The following is a 26,400-nucleotide window of genomic DNA, read 5'->3' on the forward strand; positions in this document are numbered from 1 at the left end:
ATCCCCCCAAAATAGCCCTATTTATGCAGGAAATGTAAATATCTGTGGGGTTCATTGATTTATTGTCAATAAAGTATTCCATAGCTGAGGTATTCAAGTTATTTCTGTTGTAAATTATTTTTTACACTAAACTTATGTGGAATGTAGGTAGCTTGGGGCTGAAATGAGTGACACCCCTCAACACAGGGTAAATTTGAGAGGTGACAACAAGGATGACACTTGTTTGTGCATAAGAAATGGCATTCTTGGGGGATGGTTCAAGATTATCCATTTTACTCCCATAGGAGCCAGGAATAATCTTAAACGCTGGGGCCATAGAGTCCCAATCAAAACATTCCTCTTCCACGTTGTCTTCCCAAACACCACCACATTAGGGTTTGTTTTTAAATCACATTTAGTTTTTCTTCATGTGTGGGAGAATCAGCTACCTGTGACGAATGTTAGTCACTGTGATTGTCTTATATTTGGAACATAGACACTACAATGATAAGCAATGTGTAAAAACTGGATTGCCATAGGAACAGAGCACACAGATTCTCTCCCTTATCGGCCTACCCTGTAGATATTTAGCAGCACTCTCTGCTGAGAGAAAGATAGGGACTGACCTGGTTATTTCAGACCTCAAAGGTAGTGATTCTAGAGTCTCATCAAGATGCATGGCTTCCCAAGGAAGCATCATGCAGGACATCTGAAAGATTACTATTGAAAGCCTGAAGAACATGTTTCTAGTCCTAGTACGGATATGAATGTGTTTATTCATTTACATTATCAAAAACATACTGTAAATGGAAAGAAAGAATCCAAGGGAAAATTCAAAGTTTAGACTGTAATCTGGCTATGTAAATTAGTATTACAAAAGTGCCATAAAAGAGGATCCTCTTCATCTTTATAAACACACACACACACACACACACACACACACACACCCCTTCTTTTTAGACAGTGCTGAGTAACTCAATGAAAGATTTGTGGGTATTTAAGGAGACGGGATTGGCAGGTTCTTCCAGAAACACGTACAGTAAATTCTGCATTTACATTTTGTCTACAATTTTATTCTCAAAATGAATGTGCGTGAAATGAATTCCTTGCCAGTATAACTAAAGTTCTCTTACACAAGGGAAAATTCTGACCTTTCCCTACTCTTCCCAAGCTACAGACAGTAAACTAAACTATCCACCACTATTGCACTAGTTCTCTGAATCAGTTTTAGGCATCCATTTTAGAACCCAAGTGCTTTGCTCCAATGGAATGTTACAGACAAGTTCAAGCATATGCATACTCAAACAGCATTCCTATTACCCAGGCCTTCCTTGTCTTCCACTGCTTTTCAATCTCAAACTGAAAGGATTTTCAAATAAGTGTATGTTGTGCTCTGTACTGCAGGGACAGTTGAAGAGAATATACAAGCACCAAAAGGCTTACGTGAACTTCTGAACAGAACTTTGTTGCAATGAGACTGTAACGGCCATTTACAGTAACTTCTAGTTGTGCTCTTTACCCGCCCAGAGCAGGGCTCTCCTTTCTGTACAGAGGTCTTCCACATCTTCACTTGCCCTGAACCTCACCTTTACGATTAAGCTTCTCTGACAGCTTACCCAATAAAATAGAAAATCTTCCAGTCCTTCTGAAGAGCCAAGTCATCTCCCCAGATCTTCATTAGTTCCTCTTCTTTTCTTTCCCCTTCCACACACCCTTACATTTCAGAGCAGCACTGCTGGTCTGTTGGATGAATGCTACAATTCATAGCTCCTCCAGTGATCTGGTTTGGATATATACATCTCATTTCAACTTGCACTTTGAACAAAACACTAGATTTTACATTATTTTAAACATGTTTCTAGGATATGGACATAAGCGTCCTCAGCATAAACAAACAATGAGATTAGGTGCAGGGGCCTAATTCTCATTTCTACCAGTGTAGATCAGGAGTATCTCTGCTGAAGACAGTGGGATTACACTGGAGTGAGAAGGGAATCAGGTCCCTTGTAGATATATTTCTGGTTTGGATACTATGTCTTTTCCAGTTCTGTCTCTAAGAACATGTACAAAAACTCAACATTTTACTAACCCTCTTACTAAATGTCTGGCCTTTCGCTATGCAAGGACCTTCCTCCAAACAAGTCCTTTAGAACAATTTACTGTATGAACCATTATCTGGGCTGCACCTTCAGACCGATTACATTTCCAGATAATTAGAAAATCTCTCCAAGTAATAGACATTCTGATAAATGACATCCAGGGTGGCATCACCCTCATATCACTTCATTATGTCTTGTCAAGTGGGAGGTAAGCTAAATTAAAACCTATGTTTAATGAGTGAAAACTGCTACACCTACAGTCAAGTGTTGGGATTTTTCTTTTCAGCCCTTACTATACCCAATAGGCATAGTTAATTAAAAATGAGTTGATGTACATATGTATTTGTAATACATATATTCCTTCTTCGCTTAGATCTTCTTTAAAACTAAAATAAATAAAAGAATCACACAGCCACCGTATTAGCAGTGTGCATCTCATGTAATTGGAATTATTCTGCTTCTTCAGGTGAGGCTATATTTCAAAACACCAGCAACAAGAAATATCCCATTAAAAAATTCAGAGGTTAGGTTCTGTGAATATTCTCCTGTGTTGATTTAAAATTCATGGTTTTCATCGACTCAGAGATCATAAAGGCAGAAGGGATCACTGTGATCATCTAGTCTGACCTCCTGCATGCCACAGGCCACAGAACTTCCCAGAAATAATTCCTGCTTGAACTAGAGTATATCTTTTAGATGTTTCTGTGAACATTCTTGCCAGTAAACTTGAATGCTAATGGATGTGTGTAAAAATGTAATTTAATGTTTGTGGATTTTTTAATTTATTTTTTATTTTATTTTTGCAACATTCACTAAACCCTAAAAATCACTCTGATCTCCTGCTCATTTGGGGACTGAGTGTTATAAATTGATCACCGCACAGGTTTCACATCATTGCCATTGTCAAGACTTCAGGTTTTGATTTCAAAGTAGCAAACAACGTGAACGATTGGTCACCAAATACTGTATCCCACAAGCGGAATTCATGCAGAGAATACACCAAAACATGCTGCAATTGAGGCAGCTTATAGGCACAGTTCTGTCTCCTAAAAGATGGTATTAAGTTCTAATAGGGCACTGAAAATAGGATAAATTCTGCAGTGCATGCTTGATTTCAGTCATCACTTTGGAAATCAAAGAGATAACAATATATGCCAGTATATCTGGAAAGCACTATTTTATTATCTATTAATTCTAAGAAATTCCATAATCTTGATGCACTGGCTGATCAATAGAATCTTAGTGTAATGTATATTAACTCCAACCACTATATTAAAGAGACGTAGCCTTAATTATTCTCATCTCTATCCCAGGCCATTCATTTCCTCTCTCTTTTATTTTTTGGGCTTAGTACCAATGATTGTAGTAGAAAAAAATTCTATTGCAGTAGTAAAGTTTGAGCCAGATTATAGCTTAGAATTGGAGGCAGCTTCATTTCAGTGAAGAAGTGATCTATATACAGACATCATACTATATGTGTCGGCCCCAAGCCTGCAGACAGAAATGCAGATCCTTGTACCAGTGTGGGTCTCTTTGCAGAAATGGGGCAACAATCTGAAATGGGCTCATTGTAAGGCATTATTATCTTCACCTATTCAAAGGCTTTTCTATGCAAAATAATTATTATCATAATAATTATTGTTCTTGCGTACCACTGTCCACCTGGTGATTTCAAATTGCTTTTTTGAAGCATTACCAAATTAAGTTTCAACAGCCTGCTGTGGTAGAGCTGATGCATAAAGATGCATAAAATCAGCCATCAAGAGGTTAAGTTACTTTCCAAAGCAAAATAGTAAGTCATTTTAAATACTGATGTCCTGATTCAGCAAAGTATGTGTTTAAATACTGTGCTGAATCAGGGGTTAGTTTACTTTAGATAGCAGGGGGAAAAAAGGATATAATCTAGGAATGCTTGTTTATAATCCCTTAATTGAAGCACGTGATTGGTTCCTCATCGATACCACAATAAATCAATTTGAAAGAAAAGATGGACATTCCTAATGATACTATTATTAATAAATAATACATTGGATCTAATGTTATCTAGACATATTTCATGCATGTGCAAGTGTTCTATTTTCCCAAATTCTAACCGTATCTATCACAATCAAAGCAACTTTCCCACGCTTAAATACATCTAAATTATATTCATTCAAGGCTTTGAAACAAATGTTTCAAAAATATCAGGATACAGAATGCTGTGGAAAGTACATAACAAAATTCCATATTAGAAGTTCACAAAAGTGTGTTCTTAGAAAAACTTTTCTTTTTCTGCTTAAGATTGGAGAACCACCTGCCAAAAAGGATGAAGAATGGGGACAGGTTTAGGGAATTATTTTCATAGATTAAATGAATACAGAAGATCCTAAATATATGGTTGGTATCTCTAGCTAGATTAATGGAGTGGGGTAGAGGTGAGTAATATTTCTAGCTGTCTACAAACTTCATAGCAGATTGAGATTCAGTGTTGGTTGGGGTAGGGGGAGAAGGAGGAGGAGAAAGTTTTGGGAGTTCTTCCTGGGTTGATCATCTGGTCTTTTTCAGGGGACTGCTAGGGAGATTTGAATATTAGTCAGGTGCATCATTCATTTTCTCTATTGGAATGAAATTCACTTCTCTTGCACGCTGTCAGAGTAACTCGGCTTTATGTAGGTGAGCTGGAGGGTGCTGAGGAAGCAAAATCCTATGCCTGTCAAGGTGAAATTCATCCACTCCCGGAGATAGGGCAATGGGCTACATGGTCCCCTATGGCTGCTACTCTGGCTTACTCCTGCCCCTCACTCCCTGCCCAATGCTTCCACTTGTGTTCACCTGCATGGAGTTGGCATGGAGATCCCTGCACAGCTGCTCTGCTGTGGCCTCTTTCCATAGACGTACAGTGGAATTGTGGAGGACTTTGGACAGCTCCTCCGTGCTGGGCTGAATTTGCCTTGAAAAGTATGTGCGAGGAAGAGGCACATTTGGCTAGGAGTCTTTCCCTGGCTGATGTCTGACGCAGCCTGGTTTACAATTGCCAGTGCAGTTCCTAAACATGTTCAGAGGAGTCCTATAGTCATGAGCAGCAGCTGTCTGTATGATAGTCATCATATGGCAATGAAACCAACTAGTGCTACAGGCTCAGAGATGAAATCAGAGGCAGCATGGAATGCCTAATGTGAACTCTGAATAGTTTCCACAGCAATGAAGCCCAAGAGGCCTATGGAGCTCTGCAGGTCAGCAGCAACACAGAGTAATCATTTTCTGAACACTGCCTCTAGAAAGCCAAGGCTATATTACTAGCATAGGACAGACTCCTGTTCACCTTAGTTACATGAATAGTCCCACTGTAATCAGTGCTCTTATGGAAAAACTTCATAGAATTTAATAGAAAATGGTAACTTCTATATTTTTTAAGGAGCTTCTAAAAATCAATAAAGCATTATATTCCTTGTTACAGAATGGGTCAAAAAATCCTGCAGAAAAAAAGGTACCAATAGCCAACTACAAATTTCTAGGATTTTAGAACAGTAGTTTTATAGAAGCCTACAGGTTTTTATCCCTGTATGAAGTTTTCTTCTAGAAGAGTTGGATTGCTCACATGAGTAAGATTAGTAGGATTTAGCCCTAGAGCTATCAATAATACTTACACAGACCCTATCACCTTTCAAATGTTTAATGTATTTGTTCGTTCAACACCCCTGTGAGATATAGAAGTGCTATTATCCTCCTTTTACAGGAACACAGAGACTAAGTGTTTTCCCCAAGGTCACACAAGAAGCCTGTGGCAGAGCAGGGAATGGAACCCTGCTCTCCCAAGTCCAGGCTCATATACTAACCATTGGACCTTCCTTCCTCTTGGAAACTCATTGTCTGCAGTCTAACATCTCACTTGTTCACAAAGTGTTGTGAATGAAGGTTTAGAAAGAACAACACAAGAGACTATTACTCCAATGGAACTTTAAGAGTCTCAATGCTGACGTGCTGGCAAATCATTTAAATAAATTACCTTAAAGATAATTTCTTAATTTGTGGCCAAATTCTACCATTAGATGAGAGACTCAGCATGTCGCTGACTTTAATGCCAACGTTTTCCTTTCAGACCCAACTCTGCTTTCTTTCTATGTGCAGGAGTTCCACTGGCATATGGGACACGAAGCAGAAGATCATGGACAAGATCTGCCAAATGACACTAAAAGTAGTATTTTGCCCAGGAGAAGCCCCGTATGCATTAATTTCCCTTGGACCAAATTCTGAGATCCTTGTATCAAGCCAAATGTCCATCATTAACCACAGCGGTCAAAACTGAAAAGGAAGATCTTATTGGTCACACCAAGGAAACCTCTAGCACAGAGATGACTAAGGTGAATGGGAGGTCCATTCTGTCAATCGGTGCTTATGTATGTATCAAAACCAACATGTGATACTCTGCTTAGCCTATCGAACAAAGAGTTAAGGAAAGGGATTGTGAAGAATGTGCAATATATCTATGTATAACTTCAGGGATAGCTTATGGCCCAGCTTGACACAAGTTATAGAGCTGGAAAACCGCTTGTCTATCTCTGAAGGATATATTTGTGAAACTGGGTGACCATTTTAGGAAATTTGGGACTGTTTTTGCAAGTGCAGTATTCAGATCAATAGATTCATCTGATTTTGCATTACTCTTAATGGTACGTGGAACCGCAGCCTAACTCAGCATAAAGTAATCATCCTGTCAATGCGAGGTTGTCCTCACAGAACATTCCCCAACACTTAGTTAGGCCCCTGTGTGAATAATTCTAGGAATAGGCATTTTTTCATGCATTTCCTTTAGCAAAATATACCATTGTCCAATGTACTGTATCACTACATACAGCGTGGACCGTTTGTCCTCCTAAGTTTAAAATAAAGAAGCTACAGTTATATTAAATCAAAAGAACACACTCAAAGACTTTAATTTTTCACTCCATGAAACGCCACTTGCATCTCCAAACACATTCCAGAATTCTTTATCATTGTACTTTCAAAAATAAAAAATAAAACTGATCTCACAGCACTTTAAAGATAGCTCCTGGTACCTGATCCAGGGTTCCCCAGTGTGTTTTAGGAAGTTATTGAAAATGAGTGTCAAAACTCATTTCCGTGGAAGACTGGAAACGGGGCCCACAACCCCATAACAATCCCACTGAGGATGGAGAACATAGTGGTGGAGAACTGCTGGATCAGTATGCTCTTGTGAGAGATGGGAGAAGAGGAAGGAGGTTATGAAATTCCTATCATCATCTTAGCATCTTTCTGATGAAAATAAATCTCCTGAACCAGACTAACCATGAAGAGACCCTCCTAGAAAACATTGCACTTTAAATGCCCATTAAATTTTTCAAGACCAAAAATGGGAGATACATAAAAAAAAAGGAAAAGGGCAATGAATCTGACAGTCACAGCTGACCCACAGGCCCACCAGGCAATACATGCAAGATGGCTACAAAATTGAGGCTTTCTATATTACTGTGGCAAAACTAGAAGAACACTTTCTTATTCAAATGAGAATCTTGACAGCAGTGTTATAGTAACTAAAATTAGAATACATGGTACCATATTATCACAATTTCTACTGGTACATTTCCTCAAAAGCGGAGTTCAAATACAGAACTTATTGTAACATTGCTATTCAAAACATTCTGAATCAGGAACATACAGTCTGTATATGTCCAAATGTTTTATATTTCATGGCCAGATGACAAACCCATATTTATGAAGTTATTTGTCTTAAAAAAAACAAAACCAAAACCAAAATGCAAACTCAACCAGCCACCATATATTCCCCTGAATCCACAGAATCAATAGAAAATGTCAATTATTTCTGGATGGACAGTAGAAAAAGAAAATGAAAGAATGTATTTTTGCCTCTCACCATGTATTTCTCCTGTCCTGCAAGGCTTATGCTCTTGTTCCATTTTCTCTACAACCTATTAAAATTCAATTTATTTTTTCAATTTGTATCCAACTAAGCTGCCAAGCTTCCATGCATCAGCTATGCAGACAGTCCTATATGGACCACATACAACAGAAGAAGAAGGGTGAAGTGAATGAAATTACCTGTGCATTTACGGTCTGTGTCTTCCTTTTTTGATCCACTAATCGTTAACTTGCAATTGAAGTTCTCCTCCCAATACTCTGCAAACCACACATTTCTTCTGTTATTCTCCAGGGTGCGCGTGGTAAAGTAGGTATCAAATCCTAAAAGGAAATGAGCAGAAAGCTGAAATAGGGAAAGTGTTTTTACTGGAACTACTGAGACCCTAAAAATAATACACCGTTTACATTTTCTTGAATATACAGCAGACGTTTACATAGTTAGCGGAGAGAGACTAAAGGAAAGAATGGACATCAGTTTCATGTCTTGTATTATCAACTATGCTTTATAAGTAGATGATTCTGCCACACATTGTAAGTTCTCAAGTCATATAAAATAATTGTACATTATGAGATATTTATTAGATTCTATAAACAATAAGTATGGACTAAATATAGATTGATAAAGAGACAGAGAAATATAGAGATAAATGAAAATATGCTGGGAACTATGAGTGAGATCAGCGGAATTATAATTCTATAATTAACATCTCCAGAGGACATAATTTTACCGTTATGTATTTCTCATCCATTGTCCACTATCTAGATAACCTGTTTTGGCCTATGTTCTCTTATTACACATTTTCTGTTCATCTGCTTCACACAGGTATTGGTCAGGGGATAGAGGAAAAACTTCTGCAAGGCAACTATAAATCACCTCCAGTTACCAGACTCTTGAATTATATGTCCTAATGTGAAAACAGTAAAAGTTTCTCAGGTCAGACTTGTGAGAGTCGGTTATTAAACCTAGAGAAAAATCTTGCCACAGGCAGTTTCCTGGGCTGCAAGAGCAAAACAGCTTTCCTCAGGAAACCTTCATACAACATTATTCTGTTATGAGAGGAACTGGTTCAATAAAAAAAAAATGCAGTGGAAGTTTGCCCAAGATTTCAGAAGCCCTGATATTAAGACTTCCATGACTGAGCTACGTGCAGCCTTCCACACTTATTGATTATGCATAGCAACTTCTCTACTCAACTCTTTCAGTTTTATCATGAGTCTCATGACTTTGTACGCCTTTTCTAAAGCTTCTGAAGGCATGTGATGATATGAGAATGTCAGCTTTCTTTTTTTTTTTAAGAAGTGTATAGACCTCGTGACTCCAGATAAAAGCTTGAAAATGTGCCCCCAAGTAAACCCTACAGGCTCAAAAACGAGAAGAGCAAATAAAAAGAACTTAAAATGTAATATTGTTTTAAATGCTTGGGGCAGGCAGTATTGTGTATGTGGAAGTAACACTTTCTTATTACCTCACTGTACTTATGACAGAGTCAGAAAAGAAAAATTTGTAAGAAACCTGATATTTTCCACAGTTGGCAATTGTTGAGTATTCTGATGATAAAGAGATAGCAATGATGTATTGGATTTCCCATCCCACAAAACTGAGATTTCAAAAGCGTTCCTGGTCTGCAATGGGATGAAATGGACACGTGTCAAGTTTGTGGGTGGGTTGGTTTGATTTTTTTTTAAAACCACAGAGAAAGAGAAATCCCATCCCAGAATAGCTGATAGCCCAGGGATTAAGGCATTCACCTAGCAAATCAAAGACCCAAGTTCAAGTTCTACTCTGCATAATTCAGACCAGGGACTTGAACCCTATTCTCCCACATCCCTAACAACTGGCTTATTTTGGGGACTGAATCTCTCTCTGCTTTTGACCAGAAATTCCACCCTGGACTTGAGAAACCTGTCCTGACAAAATGTTTTGGTTCGGTCCCATCAGCGTTTTCCAACCAAAAAAAAAAAGTTTTGTCAGAAAATCTGCAACCAATATTAATCACCTGAACCCAGACAGAGGGTGTCTCTGCTCATCCAGTTCCGCCGAAGTATCCATGGGGCTCTTGGTGGTGGTGGTGAGGTCTCCCCCCAGGATGGTGTGCTGCTCCTTGTAGAAGCGGCATGTTTTTGGCTCTGCTCTCCCTTGCCTTCTGGTACACCTGCCGCAGCACCTTGATTTTCACACAGCACTGCTGTGTATCCCTGTTGTAGCCCTTCTCCCACATTCCCTGAGAAATGTGCTCATAGATATCGATGTTTCTACAGCTGGATGAGATGTGCGCCTGGACAGCCTCCTCTCTCCACAGACCTGGGAGATCTACCACCTCTTGTATTCTCCAGGCAGGAGCATGTTTTCTGTGTGGAGCTGGCAAGGTCAGCTGGCAAGGTCAGCTGGGCAGTTGCTACATGAGCTCTCCACGCTGAGCAAACAGGAAATGGAGTAGAATGGAGTTCAAAATGTTGACCAGAGCGGTCACGATTGGGCATTGTGGGACACCTCCTGGAAGCAACTAAAGTCAACGTAAGTGACGCAGTGTCTACACTGACACGGTCGACCTAACAACATCAACCTAAGCGCTATGCTTCTCACGGAGGTAAAATTATTAAGTCAGCATAGCGAGCGAGTTACATCAGCAGGAGCGACATTTTAGTATAGGCGCTTACAGAATTGGAGCAGCATCAGCTGCCTTGCATCGACTTAACTTTATAGTATAGACCAGAGTTCAGTGTCAAAGATAAATGCAAAGTGGGACAAATGTTAGCATAAGCAGTTAACACACATTTCAAGGGGCCATTCAAGACAAAGTGTCCTTTTAACACCTCTCATGGGGGGGGGGGGAGAGAGGCTAAGTAGTTTATAGATTGTTGTAAAATGCCTTAAATCTAGTGTCTCTATTCAGTCCATGATTTTTAAGTGTTCAGCAAAGTTATCAATTTAAGCTCTCGGGGTCATCTTTTGAAGGTGTTGGGCAGGTTTCCTTTGAGGATGAGGACTAAGAGGTGAGATATACTGTGATCCCTTTGTGAAGAGAGTTCACACATAGGCAATATGGTGTTTTTGTCTTTTATCATCATGTTTCTGTATGAGTTCGATCGAGAGTCTCATTCACTCACCTAGTTGTTATTGGGGCATTTCGTTCACCAGATGAGGTACTAAATGCACTAAATGCCCCAATCATAACTAGGTGAGTGAAATGAGACAATCATTATGCTCTCATACAGAAACATTATTGAAAATCAATGGAGAGATAACCTAAACACTAGCCTGATGTCAGAAATCTGACCTAGAGCCCAGTAACAAATAAAGATCACAGAAAGGCATGGTATGAAAACAATACAAAACAAAAAAGAATCAGAATGTCAGTGTGGTTCAAATGCCCAGACAGCAGAATCAGTTTGGGTGATACTACACTGACAGATATTAATGGGACTTCATGCAGCATGAGAGAGCAATGACAGCAGTGATCACTACACTCTCAAAACAAGTCATGCATTACAGGATTAGAAATCTCCTGCCCAGCTAAATGGTGCAGTGTGCCTCAGGCTTATGGCTGCCTGGCTTCTGATTGGCCTGCTTCAATCCATCTCTTTATTTTAACAATAACCTTTGTCTGTTTGTTTGGTAAAGAAATAATCCATATGGAGCCAAATAAAGAAGGACAGACACAATTACTAACCTTTATTATTTTTATAGCCAAGGGATAATCTATTTAGAAAGATGTTAACCAACGTGAAAACGTGAAAGACAAAAGATCAATACACTCTGACCTCCTTTCAAATATTAATTGAAGATAGGCTGAGACAAGGTGGGTGAGGTAATATATTTTACTGAAACAACTTCTGCTGGTGAGAGAGAGACAAGCTTTTGAGCTACACAGAAAGCTTCTCTCTCTCTCACCAATAGTTGTTCCAATAAAATATATTGCCTCACCCACCTTCTCTGTCTAATATCCTTGGACCAACATAGCTACAACAACACAGCAGACATTGAAGATAGTTGAATTACAGCCTACCAGCATGCACATGGGTATCCCCCTGCTCCCCCAAAAAGTATCAGAACTCACTACAACAGCCAATCACGGTTTCTACTGCTTTTATTTCTTTAGCCATACTACTTTGTGACTGTAACTCCATTTAGATCTCACAGGCTAAGCTGGATAAGATTAGGTCAATAGTTGGATGGGAGACCTCCCAAGAACCTGAAGCAATACATGCTCTAGGAAATGGTAATAGTGGTGTGGTGTTTTGGGGATCACTCAGACCAATAAGGAGTTTTGTCACTGCCTGCCCTGCAACCTTGGGCACCTTAATGCCATGCTGCTATAGCTCAGAACCTTAATACCAGTAGCTAGCCCATAAGCATAAAGATCTCACCCTGGCTTCCACCAGCCTACTTGCTCCTTGCATGGTGACCACAACAACCCTTGCAGTCCCAAGTCTTCCCAAATCCATCTACCCTGATTTCTTAACCACCAGACACTCAGACTTTCCCCCTCTGGTCCGTCACCACTGACGGAGTGATGCCTGCCCCCAATTATCAGTTCACTTTGGGACCCACACTGCACACCAGAGACTTGCTTGGGGGTAAGGAAGAAAGGAAAAGCGAACACATACAAGTTACAAGGAAAATACACAAAGTCACAGCTTCCGGCTTTACGCGTCTATACTCGCTAAATTCTCTTTTCTAATATAAGTTGTCTACTGCCTCTAAACAGTTTCCCAACCTGCCCCCAAACACAGAGAGGACCCAGCCTCTCGTGGACAGCTTCCCGCTTAGAGGCTGTCCCTGCCTCTCAATTTCTGGATGTCCTTCACTTCAAACCACTTCTAGGGCTATGTCTACACTACGCAGCTTTTAGCAACAGGGCTGTTTCACTACAGCTGTGTCGCTAAAAGGCGTGCAGTATAGCCACTTTTTGTCAGCTCTCCTGCCGACAAACAGCTGTTCACACTGGCACTTGTCGTTGGCAAAACTTTTGTCTTTCGGGGTGTGTGTGTTTTTAACACCTCTGAAAGACAAAAGTTTTATCGTTCAGTTGCCAGTGTAGACCTAGCCTAAGGGTTTGCAGTTTTTTCCCTTTCTCTCAAACTATGGGTATTCCTGGTGCAGGAAATTCCCCCTCTCCTTTTTTTCCAAGACAGGGGTTTTCTTTTCAGTTTCAAGTTGTTTCAGTATATCCCCATTAACTGTAATGGTCCACCATTGTCTTTTCCTGGCTGGACAACAGATGGGTATTTGAAGTTAGTTTTGTGTAAACAACTGGCATGGGAGCAGCTCCTCCCTGCTATAAGGTGTACTTGGAATTGTAATACAAGTCACGAGCACAGTATTCTATATACATAAATACACAGATTCATAACCACAGTCTGCATACATAGCTAATAAGGACCATCAAGTTCAGAACATTACAAGTTTTCATAAAAGACCTTGGTATACAACCAGTTGATACAAATGCTTATTCTTCGGGGTTCAAACCCCCTGTTTTTCCCTTGGGGTGTGGGGTGACTGTCACAGGTGGTTCAGTTGGTGGCACTCTGCCTTCTGTAGTAGAAAGAGAGAGCTTGAATATGGGCCTGGTTCAAGGCCTGGGGCCTGAACCAAAGTCAGCAAAAGTTATGCTATGAGCAAGAGTCAGGCCCTGTCAAAAGCAGATGCTTGCCTGCAAGCCAGTGTCCAGTACACGAACTCGGCACCAGTATTTCTAGCATTGCTAAACACATTCCAGCAGGCCAGCACAAGAACACCCCAACCTAGCGTACGCTAAAATGTTTTGACAGAAGTAATGAATATCAGGAGAAAAGTACAAGGGGAGGTAAGAAACATGTCATGAAACACGTAAGGTGATACGTAAGTTGTTTATCCCAGTTTGTCTCTGTCTATAAATTTCCGGATACCTCGCTTTAACCCTTCGTCCAGCCTATGGGGCAGTGGAAAATCCTATCACTTACTGAGCTGCCTCCATAGTCACAGGCATACACGTATTAAGTGTACTTGTAGCAAGTACAGGGCACTAATACCATGCTTCATCGACAATAAACTGACCGAACACCTTCACTACTAATGGATCTGTGGTTATTGGGCAGTTCAATCAGAGTCTGCTGTACGGGCTACCTGGCCAGAGCCGGTGTAGCATGCAGAGAGAACACACGCATGTAGCCCAACATCTGACAACAAATATACCACGGGAAAAGATAATCCAGACGTAGTGACCAACAGTTCCTCTCAGTAAAACAGTTTGAGAAGCTGACTTAATCTGAATATAAGAACAGCCATACTGGATTAGACCAATGGTCCATCTAGCTCAATAACCTATCTTTTGACAGGTACCCTATGCTACAAAATGGAGTCAGAGGCAAAACATATGGCATAATTGTTAGCATACCAGTCCAATCATTTTAGGATAACAACAGAGAACAGGCAAATACACCTCTACCCCGATATAACGAGACCCGATATAACATGGGTTCGCATACAACGCGGTAAAGCTCTGACACCCTGTTCTGAGCAGTGTGTTAAGGGTGCCGGGCCGAGGGGTTGGATAAGGGGCAGAGGGTCTCGGGGGCGGTCAGGGGCTCCCCCTCCCCAGGGTCTAGGAGGCAGGAGCTGTGTGGGGGGGGGGCAATTTGGGAGTCCCCGCATTCCCAGAGTGGCCTGGGGGAATAGCGGGGGGCCGGGAGCAGCCCACTCCGCTTCCCTCATCCTGGCCCCAGCCGTGTCACTCGGGGGGAAGGGCTTGGGGGAAGGGATCCCCCCTCACTCACCGGCAGCGGTGGAAGTGGAGCAGCCTGGTCCCAGCCCGCTCCACTCCGCCAGTTCCCAGCCGCGGTGCTCTGCTTCCCGCCACAGGTGAGTATGGGGGGGCGTCCTTTTCCCCAACCTCCCCACACTCACCGGCGGCGGGAAGAGGAGCGCCGCGGCTGGGAGGTGGCGGAGTGGAGCGGGCTGGGGCTGCGTTGCTCCGCTTCCCGCCGCTGCCGGTGACTGCCTGTCAGGGGTCGGAGCAGTCAGGGGACAGGGAACAGGGGTTTTGGGTAGGGGATGGGGTCCTGGGGATGATTAGGGACAGGGGTCTCTGGAGGGGGCGGTCAGGGAACAAGGAACGGGGGTGCCAAAGCAAGTTTGATGTAACGTGGTCTCACCTATAACGCGGTGAGATTTTTTGTCTCCCGAGGACTGCGTTATATCGGGGTAGAGGAGTAGATGTTTTCAAACAAAAAGGTGGATTAAACAGGGATGGATCCTCAGCAGCAATATAACTCAGTACATCATTAACCTAACTGCAGTACTAATTCATTTCCCATTTATGGTTCCACCACTAAGTGTAGAGAAAAGCAACATCATGATCTTGCAAAACTACCCTGAAAACAAAGTCAGCCTTTACTTCACGGGCATAGAACTAGACCACATCATAAACCACACAATAAATGTCTAACAAGAAATGCATCTGGATGTTCCAGGATGGCTATAAAAGCACTAAAGAAAAAGCACTACCAGCTTTCTGTGCCTGAGATACCTAAAAACCTCTAATCAGAACCCTGCTCAAATTATTTGATGGTATAATCCAACCCATCCTATTATAGGAGAGTGAAACTGGCAGCCCAAAATGTAACTGCACGCTCCAATATAACAAATGAGACAATGCACCAAGAGAAATCTTACACCTGCGGTTTTGCGATCAAACATTGCATTCAGAAATTCTTCGATCTATGGCACTAGGGCAGAACTAAGACAATTATTCTTGCTCATCACCAAACAGAAAAGATAATAGAATATCTAGTGTAACATCAAAGCACTACATTCTACCACCACCAGCACAAGGTGTTAGAGGGCTAAAAACAAGAACAAGACATATGAGTGCTATGTATTATTGTATCAGCAACTCCTCAGGATTTATATACCAACTTCTAAACCAGTTGAGCAAATAATCCTGCTGAAAATCAAATAATGCTCAGTGCTACACAGATATCTAGGTTCTAGAAGGAACAAATAACCCATTGAAATCAATGAAAAAGACACCAATTGACTTAAATGGGCTTTGCATCAGGCCCTATGGGTAAATAAAAGACTTTTCCATCCAAAAGCAAGAAAGAAAAACTGTGTAACTATAGTAGAAAGAAAGGAGAGGACAGAGATAATATCGAAACCCTAAAATATCCTGCCACCAAGTGAGATATGGAAAATAGCATCAAATGAATAACAAGGGATAAAGCCTCCATTATTTATTTCTCTGCTAATATGAAAGCTCAGTTCTGTCCGGATACTTGATGTACTGAGCCAGTGCCAGTCAGAGGCTCAATGTGATTGCCATTTACAACTTGGCACCATTTGTACATCTTATGCCAATAATGGCTTTTGATGCATTTTGAAGTTTAAGACAGTCCCAGAGTTATATTTTTCTATGCAGAGTGGCTCTGCTTGTACCATACTTATTACTGTAAAGTTTACAGGGATATCACCAAGAAGAAAGGCACTATGTTACCCAAATTCCATTGTATTTGGCAACCAACATATGTAGCCTCTAACACTACAACAATTAGTTAAGATTAATTTGCAACCAGCAAGACTTTCTGGAGAGTGGCAGTGGCCAGGGCCAGCTCTGGCTTTTTTGCCGCCCCAAGCAAAAAAAAAAACAAAAACCACCGTTCAGGGCGGCCGGAGCCAGGGCGCAAACTTTCAGTGCCACTTACTTGGCGGTTCGCGGCTGCCTCCCACGGCCGCGCTGGCTAGCGGGACTCCCTGCGCTGCAGACGTGCCCCGGGCAGCGGAGTGTGCGCCCCAGCTAGCGGGGGGAGGGAAGCAGGGGGGAGAGAGAGAGAAGGGGGGAGGTCAGGGCTTCCTTCAGCCGGGGCGCTTGCCACTCAGCCCCTCCCACCACGCCGCCTGCTGGGAGGGCTCCACGCCGCTCCCGCCTGCAGGTGAATTGAAGGTCGGTGGGGAGGGAAGGACGGGGGCTGCCGGGCTTGCTGCAGACCTGGCACCGGCTGGGGCAGATGGAGCGCACAGCCCACTCCCAGCAGGGCGCTCCCCCCTACAGGGCGGCTGGAGCAGTGAACAAAAAAAAAAAAAAAAAGGGCGGCCGTGCCACCCTAGGATTGGACGGAATGCCGCCCCTTAGAATCTGCCGCCCCAAGCACGAGTTTGCTTGGCTGGTGCCTGGAGCCGGCCCTGGCAGTGGCTAGCCGGAAGCCCAGCTGTGAAGACAGCACTGCCACCAGCAGCAGGACAGAAATAAGGGTGGCAATGCCCCTCCAATAGTCTTGAGACACCCCCCCCCCCGCCATCCACAATACCATTTTGGGTCAGGACCCCCATAGTTATAATAGTGTGAAATTTCATATTTAAATATCTGAAACTGTGAAGTTTATGATTTTTAAAATCCTATGACCATGAAATTGACCAAAATGGACCATTAATTTGGTAGGGCCCTACATCTGATATATATCCCACCAGTTCCCGGATTGTGTTGCTGCCCTCAATCAAAACTGTCCATCATAGTTAAACTAAGCCATGCTCCCAAACATATTTTATATTCAGTTGCTTATATCCATATATTTGAACAATGCTGGGCTTCTGTCTGGGTAAGCCTCTGCAATAATGCCTGCATAGATAAGGTGGCTTCCCAATTTTCCCATGTTCTAGCCACCGTTAGCCACCTTGGCATTTTATTGCCCTGCTTTTCTGCCCTGGCTTACTCTCTCTCTCTCTCAGCCTCTCCTGTGCAACAGTGATAATATGTCTACATATTCACCTCTCAGCGTGTGTGTTTAGTAGTACTGAAAAGGTGAACTCCCATTGAGTCAGCTCACATTGAGTTTTTGATTAACCACTGGGATGCCCTCTGGCTACGTCTACACTGCAATTAAAACCTCCTGATAGGCCTGTGCCAGCTGACGCGAACTGCAGGCCTGGTTAACTGAGCCTGAGTCAGCTGGCACGGACCAGCCGTGGGTTTTTAACTGCAGTGTAGACATACCCTCAGTGTCCTGTGGGCCCCCAGTTACCCCAGATCAGCAATTCTAGCCCATGAATTCAAGTACCCTACCACATCCCCTATCAGTTGGTGAGTGGTAGGGTACTTGTAAATCACACCTCCGCCCCTTAAGGGCTCCCACTCCCTGGTAGAGTGACCAGACAGCAAGTGTGAAAAATCCGGACGGGTTTTGGTAGACCCGAAAATCGGGACTGTCCCTATAAAATTGGGACATCTGGTCACCCTGCTCCCTGGCGAGGGATCTGTCCTACCTGACTATTGTCTGTCTCCCAAACTTGAGTCCATGTTGGGTTTCCATTAGTAGCACTTCCAGGCCCCCATCCATGGAAACTCCCAGCTGCTGCAACAACTGAAGTATAGCTTGCAAGAGCTGTGCAATGCCATTAGCTTCTGTAGAAAGTGTGAGTACCCCAATACAGCTCCTAGAACACTCCCTCCCTGCCCCTGCGTAGCCTATTTGCTAGTTTGGCTACCCAACAAGGTTCTGCATCTCCTGCCCTCCAGGAAGGGAGGAGTAAGTGATGGCCTCCGCTCCCACACTTAGGTTCCCTGAAAGGAAAAGTGGGCAAGTTCCCTGATCCCCACTGAGGTCACTCCAACAGACACCCATTGCAGCATTGGACGGAAGTGACTCACTTTCACTCCCTGCCCCTGCAAGTTCCACCTGGTGCTGGTCAGACTCACCCCTGCCAGCCACGCATACTCTCCTGTCCTGCAATCCGTTTGTTCAAACGTCTTGGCTCTGGGCAACCCACTATACCTTGTAAGCCTGAATTTGTTTTCTGAATTTGTATAGTTGCTGCTGAAATTATTTCTGCAGCAATTGTCCAGAAGACTTGAATCAATTCTCTATTGGCTCCCCCACCCCCAAACACAGCTTGTTCACCACTGAAAGTGTTTGCTCCCCCAGGATCCACATTGCTTCCCGGTAGAGGGGAATCCGGTTGGTAGACAGACAAACCACCTGGGATCTGCCCACGTTGGTCCTGGGTCCACTGGCTAGGATCTCCACCCCAGTCTCCCATGGTGCCTTGAGCCCCACTCCATCCCCAGTGAGCTGGGTTTGGAACTCCTTCCCGTCTGCCATAATACACCTACTATGGCCAGCTGGAACGAAGGGAGAGAGGGACAATCCCCCTTCTCACCAGTCTGCTCTGGCCCTGCAATGATAGCCTTCCTTTTCCCCTGCTGCTACAAAATGCCCATTTCTGCCACACAGGAGTGGAAGGGGGTGAGGGCTCCTTCCCCCGTCTATGAAACTCCCTCCCCCTCCGTTACCAAACACCTGTTTCAATCACTGCATTGCAGGGAGCTCTTCCCCCCACACCTGCCCTGTTCTCACTGGTCTGCTACTATGTGGCACCACAAGAGAACAAAGTTTGCTAGGCTGCTGTTCCTGCTGCTCCACCCAGTGGAGGTAAAAATAGGCTTTTACTGTACCAGCATGATCCTAAATAGTCTCCCCTCTCTTCCAGTCACCTGGGGAATGGGGATGGGTCAGTGTCCCTGTGCTGACCTGCTCTGAAACTGCCCTAGCAAGTCACTCTCTGGCTATGTAGCCCTTAAAGGGGCCACACATCTTTTCCCACAAGCCAGACAACAGCCCCCTTCCCCCCCCACCATTTGTTTTGTCCTTGGTGTTTACCCATTTATAGGAAAAGGCCCTCAAAAAGAGACAAAGATAATCTATAATTTTTTTAAGTTAGCAATTTGTGGTAACAGGTACACAAAACGAAAACTTTCAAGGGTACTTTAAGGGCTGTGATGTTATACAATTTGCTGCAGGCTTTGAAGTAAGAGGAAAATGGAAGGAAGTAATATTTGCAGGTACTAACAAAAATATTTCTATTAAGAATACCAAGATGTAGGCAAGCCAATTTCAGTACACATAGGGTGAAATCCAGACCCCATTGAAGTCGCTGGCAAAACTCCAATGGGGCCAAGGTTTCCTCTAGAATCTTCATTAGAAATAGTTAAGACATCAAAGTTTTGTTGCTTCAGAGTGACTCCAGTAAAGATGAGCTTCAGTAGCTGTAGCTATTACTTATTCACAATGCCCACAGGTCATTATCTGACACTCTTACATCCAGCTACCGGGGGAGGAGGGGGAATTAATGCAATGTATAGGGCATCCTAAAGTATTAGCCAAATATTGACTGACTGGGATATATATTCATGAGGCCATATATAAGGTCACTTCTTACACTGTGAGACCGTATTAGGAATGCACAGAGGATCTGCGCATACATTGCAGGATCAGGACCTAAAAAAAAAAAAAAGTTAAGGATGGGGGAGAAATGTCTGAAATTCCAGTAATTAATTACATTTTTTTCTCTGACTGCCCATTAAAAAGGTAGTGTTTTTAATTTTCCGTATTACTTTTTGTTATACTTTCTTTATAAATGTTGGTATTTCCTGAAACTGTGATGAGGAGGATTAAAAACCAAACCAAACCACGGGCAGGCAATTTTTGTAAGCATTCTCTTTAGAGGAATTTCACAAATCTCATAATGACTAATATTGAGTCACTGCCTCAAATGTTAGACAACATGTTCGAAGCTGGATTCAAACTAACTTGTAATTTGTTAACCCTTGGAAAAATGCCAGCTTGTAATTGCTTCAAAAAATATACAAGAGAAGAAGTTTTCATTCAAAATGAATTAGATGAGAATGTGAAGTAATGTCCTAAATCTCTTTTCAAATAGTCTATTTTTTCTTAAGAAAAACAATAAAAGTACAGTCAGTCATCACCATTTCTAATGCATTTTCCATAGTTTTCCATATTTTCCTGAATATTAGACACACATGTGAAAGATGTTTTAAATGGTTCCAGCCTTTAGACTGTTTCAGTGTAGAACTAATTGACCAAATAGAATAGAAACTGACAGAAGCAGACTATAATAGAACTTCCAGTGATCCTGTGTCTGAATCATTGTATTCGTATGTTGGTCACTTTTACAACCACGTGGACAGTGTCTTGTAAATATTAATTTCAGGTATATACCCAAAAGCACATCTATTTTACTGGCAGATTTTTAGTAGCCAGCTTTAGACTCTACTGTCATACTATAGACAGATCCGTTGTAGCAGCAGTGCTGAGTTTCTTTGGTCAGAACTTTAAAAACTAAACAAAGTGTATTGTACCTGTTCTGTATCTAACTGGTCATTTGATTATGATAATTTAAATCAAACTGTACTGAAGACTATAGTGTGAATGTCATAAACACTGGATAATAGGATAGTAGTGGAAAGTCATTACCATCTGATGCTTCTAATGTGACCTAGCACCTATGTCAGTCTCGCTCTCTGGTCTTAGTCTGGTTCAAAGTGGACAAATATTTACCTCACAAAAACACCACTGTATCAGCTGCCATGCTAGTCAGTAGTTTCCAATGAATGGCAGTGGCAAATGATCCATGCTCTCACTGCAAGGGGTGGTTTCATCAGAATAAGTATGAAGTATTGTTGTAGAGCAGCACCACTGCCAATATTGCACAGTGTCCATATGGATCATAGAATGTCAGGGTTGGAAGGGACCTCAGGAGGTCATTTGGTCCAACCCCCTGCTCAAAGCAGGACCAATCCCCAGACAGATTTTTGCCCAAGATGCCTAAGTGTCCCCCCCTCCAAGGATTGAACTCACAACCCTGGGTTTAGCAGGCCAACACTCAACCACTGAGCTATCCCTCCCCCCCTAGATTCCCCCCAGGGGCAGTGCTGGGACCATGACCTGCATCCAGCAGAGCAGGCCCCCTCAGACTCTCCTGCCCAGAGGGTGACAACAGTACCACAACCTCCACTTCTGTCCCCACCTCCCTGTGCAGCCAGTGCCCTCGTGGGACATGGGGGTGTCACAGAGTGACAGGCCATGCGCAACAGCACCACGACCCACAGGCACGATAAATAAGGGGCTTTAGTCACCTGTACTGTAGATCAATACCACCTTCAGAAGCCCGTGAATTCACTAAAAATAATATATACCCATAACTCCACCATCGCTTTTGACTCATGAAAAATCTGGTGAATTCCCCAGGAGCTTTTTAAACTACTTTCACATTCTGGCATCAAACAGAGTACTCCCACACCCCAACTGCAGCTAAAGAGTGGAAGTGGAATCATGTAGGAACAGTGTAATCTTCTAAAACCAAATGAAGATCAAAATGCATGTGTGTCTTGGTTATCTTTTTCCTCCATAGATACCCTTTCCTGCTTACTTCTCCCCACACCAGAAGTGAAAGTAAGCCGGTCCGGTCCAGCATACCGACAAGAGCCAGTACACCATGCCGGACCGCACCGGCTTCCGCGGCAGGGATTTAAAGGGCTCAGAGCTTCCCGCCGCAGCAGGGAGCCCAGAGCCCTTTAAATCCTGCCCACAGCTCCGGTAGCCGGAGCTGCGGTGGGGATTTAAAGGGCCCGGAGCTCCGCGGCGGCCGGAGCCCCCGGCCCTTTAATTTGCCCCTGAGCCCCAGGGGCTCCCAGCCACCTCTGCAGCTGGGAGCCCCGGGTTGATTTAAAGGCCCTGGGGCTCCCAGCCACAACCGGTGCCCCAGGGGCCTTTAAATCTTGACAGACCCCGCCTCTTCCAGTTGAGGCCACGCCTCTTCCGGATGAGGCCATGCCCCCTCAGAATTCCGGCAGTACCGGTAAATCCTATAAATTACTTTCACCCCTGCTCCACACCAAAAAAAAAAAAAAAGATTATTTATAAGCACGGTTATTTCATCTTTAACATCTATGATCAGGGCTTCAAATTTAAAATCAAGAAAACCAGAAAATACCTACCCGTTTCCCCTTCTAGACCTTTCAGTCATTTCCCTGCTTTCCTCTGAAAATTAGAGCAATGCCACAGACCTCTTATCAGTTGGCACAACTATGTGGAAATTTCACACATGATTGCTGTGTGAAATGAACTAGGAAATAGAGATGGTGATGGAGTCTTGACAAAAATACCTGAAATGTTAATCACCACAATAGCCTAACACTAAACTGGAAAACAAGACCTGCTGACGTTAGTTGTTTTCAATGCCCCAAAGATTATTTATCTGAAATGTTAAACTCATGTCTTTCCCTCCATCTGATGTTATATTTTGCCCATTTTCTGCCTCAGAACATAATGCTCAGCTTCCTTGGTAGAGATGGATGAAGGAATTGTACCGGTTTAGAGGATAATATGGGCTTCACAAGTAGGAATTTAGGTTTCCATGGACAGCTGCATTATGGAGAAAAGGCAAAGGTTCACAGAGGAGCCATTTATCATGGTGAACCTGACAAGCACATGCAAGCAGGAAAAGTACAGCCTGCAAATGAGAAAAATGGACAACATGTTCTATGGAGCCAGGAATGTGCTGCTGGACTTATATTCCATCTCTGCCTTGCTATGGCAGCTCAGTAGCATCCCTGCTGGCCCCATGCTTCTTCTCAGATGGTCAGAGTGGCAAAAAAGAGGTGTAGGAAAAATTGAATAATTCCAATTTTTTTTTTAAATTGGGCCAAATCCTCATATGGAGTTAACTGGTGTAGATCCATTTAAGGCAGAGGAAAAGGCCAGTTAGTGAAAAGTGCTAAGGAACAGGATTGCCGAGTTGGAAAACGAAGAGGTGCAGCAGGCAGTAACAGAAGGTAGCAGGGCAAAGAATAAGAGAAAAGCAGCTAGTCCTACAAGAAGAGAAGAAAAGTCAATGGAGATGGACAGAGTTCGGAGTCCCAGGAGAATAGAACATGACTCAGAGAAGATTGCAAATGAGAACAAAAGACAAGAGGACTTGCAATCAGAAAGAACAGAAGGAGGAAGGCTGGAGAATTGCACAAACACCAGGAAGAGGCAGGTCTACATGACTGAGGACTCTCTATTAAAAGGAGGAGACAGGCCTGTCACCAGAGCTGATCCGGAGAACAGAAGGGTACGCTGTCTACTGGGAGCTAACATACAGGATGTGGACCTGAGGCTGAAGAGGATCCTAATGGGAGCAAGATAGAATCCACTGGTTGTCCTGCATGTAGGAACAAATGATACTGCTAGATTCTAGCTGGAACACACTGGGGAAACTATGTCAGGCTGGGGAAGACGCTTAAAGAAATGGAGGCTCAGGTCATCTTCCGTGGGATTCTGCTGTCCCTATGGGAGGAGAGTGAAGGCGAAAGAAGATTATGATGATTGACGGGTGTCTCAGGCAATGGTGCTATCAGTAGGGCTTTGGGATGTTCAACCACTGGGAGGCATTCATGGATAGAGGACTGTTCTCATGGGATGGACTCCACCTGAGTAGGGAGGGAAATAGACTTCTGAGATGAAGGTTCATACAACTGATTAAAAGAGCTTTAAACTAAGAATTTGAGGCATAGAGTTGGGAGATGCTCATGTAATCTCCGGGTCTGATTCTACTATTTAGTGGGCGGAAAATTAAGTAAGAGAGGATACAGCAATGGAGAAAAGGAAAAATAGACGGTAGGAGAATGGATATCAAGAGAATGGTGCCAGTACCAGTGACACTAACAGTCAGGTAGGCGATACTTAATGTAAAATGATTATACCTAACTGAGCAAGAAATCTGGGCGAAGCAGAAATAACTAAGATGTCTGTACACCAATGCAAAGAGCCTGGGTAACAAAATGAGGGAACTAGAATTACTGGTGTAGAAACTGAAAGCAGATATTATAGGGATAACAGAAATATGGTGGAATAGTAGTCATGCCTGGAACACAGGTATTGAAGGGTGTGTGCTGTTCAGGAAAGACGGAAATAAAGCTAAAGGTGGTGGAATAGCACTGTATATTAATGAGGTAGATGGTAAAGAAATTAGAAGTGATGGAATGGATAAAACAGTATCTGTTGGGTCAAAATCACTTTGGAGAAGATAACATAGGCTCCACTGGGATAATGCTTGGGGTATGCTACAGACCTCCAATATCTGATTTGGATATGGATAGAGACCTCTACGATTTTTAATTAAATAAATACTGCTGGGAATTGTGTGATTATGGGAGACTTATTTCTCAAATATAAATTGTGGGGACAAGTGCTGCTAATAATATTAGGACCCAGATATTCCTGGATGTGATAGCTGACAGATTTTTTCACCAAATAGTCACCAAACCAACAGGAGGTGATGCCATTTTAGATTTAGTATTGGTAAGTAGCAAAGACCTCACAGAGGAACTGGTTGTAGACGACAACCTTGGTTTGAGTGATCATGAGCTACATCAGTTTAAACTGAATGGAAGGATAAATAAAAATAAATCAGCAACTAGGGCCCTTGATTTCAAAAGGGCAAACTTAAAAAAAAAAAAACTGAAGGGAAGTAGAGAAGTGGAGTGGACTGAAGAACACAAGGATCTGAATGTGGAGGAGGACTGGAATTACTTGAAGTCAAAGTTGCAGAAACTATCTGAAGCCTGCATTCGAAGGAAGGTTTATAGACCAAACTGGATGAACAAGCACCTCTACCAGGTTATTAAAAGAAAGCAGAAAACCTACAAAGAATGGAAGAAGTGATGGATCAGCAAGAAAAGCTACTTCTTGGAAGTCAGAATGTGTAGGGGAAAAGTGAGAAATGCCAAAAGCCGAGAAGAGTTGGACCTTTCAAAAGAAATTAAAACCAATAGTAAAAGGTTCTTTAGCCATATAAATAAAGAGAAAACAAGGAAAGAAGAAGTGAAACTGCTGAAATGGGATGGAGATTAAACATAATCTAAGCATGGTCCAACGCTTATATGAATACTTTGCCTCGGGTTTTTATACAAATAATGAGGAGGTTAGGGGTAGCGGCAGGGTGCCTAATGGGAATGAGGATATGAAAATAGAAATTACCACATCCGAGGTGGAAGTCAAATTCAAACAGCTTAATGGGACCAAATCGGGGAGCCAGAATAATCTCCCTTGAAGAATATTAAAGGAACTGGTACATGAAATTGCAAGCCCAATAACAAGGATTTTTAATGAATCCATAAACACAGCAGTCATACCCTATGATTAGAGAATTTAAAAAGTGATCCACAGGAAAATATGGGCCTATTATTTTAACCTGAATTGTATGCAAGGTCTTGGAACAAATTTTGAAAGAGAAAGTAGTTAAGGACAGAGAGGTAAACAGTAATTGGGATAAAATACAACATGGTTCTACAAACGGTAGTTCGTACCAGACCAACTGGATCCCTCTCTTTGAGAAGAGACAACTGATTTTCTAGATAAAGGAAATGCAGTAGATCTAATCTACCTGGATTGTAGTAAGAAATTTGATACAGTTCCACATGAAAAATGATTACTTAAATTGGAAAAGATGGGGATTAGTAGAAGAATTGAAAGGTGAATTAGGAACTGGTTAAAGGGGAGATGACAATGGGTCATACTTAAGGTTAAGAGTTTGTCATCGTTATTTTTAGTAAGAGTCACGGGCAGTTGTGGGCAATAAACAAAAATTCATGGGATCCATGACCTCTTCTGACTTTTGCTAAAAATAACG

General features: G+C 42.6%; 1 protein-coding gene across 1 annotated transcript in view; it reads right to left on the reverse strand.

The window, feature by feature from the left end:
• The window catches only part of GRM7 (glutamate metabotropic receptor 7), a 513,989-nt gene that overhangs the window by 162,691 nt on the left and 324,898 nt on the right, over positions 1-26,400 (reverse strand). The window contains exon 5 of the mRNA XM_065407326.1: positions 8,136-8,276. Within this exon, the coding sequence (XP_065263398.1) occupies positions 8,136-8,276 (141 nt within the window). The remainder of the gene's footprint in view (positions 1-8,135; positions 8,277-26,400) is intronic.

The sequence above is a fragment of the Emys orbicularis genome, chromosome 7, assembly GCF_028017835.1.
Source record: "Emys orbicularis isolate rEmyOrb1 chromosome 7, rEmyOrb1.hap1, whole genome shotgun sequence".
Lineage (NCBI taxonomy): Eukaryota > Metazoa > Chordata > Testudines > Emydidae > Emys > Emys orbicularis.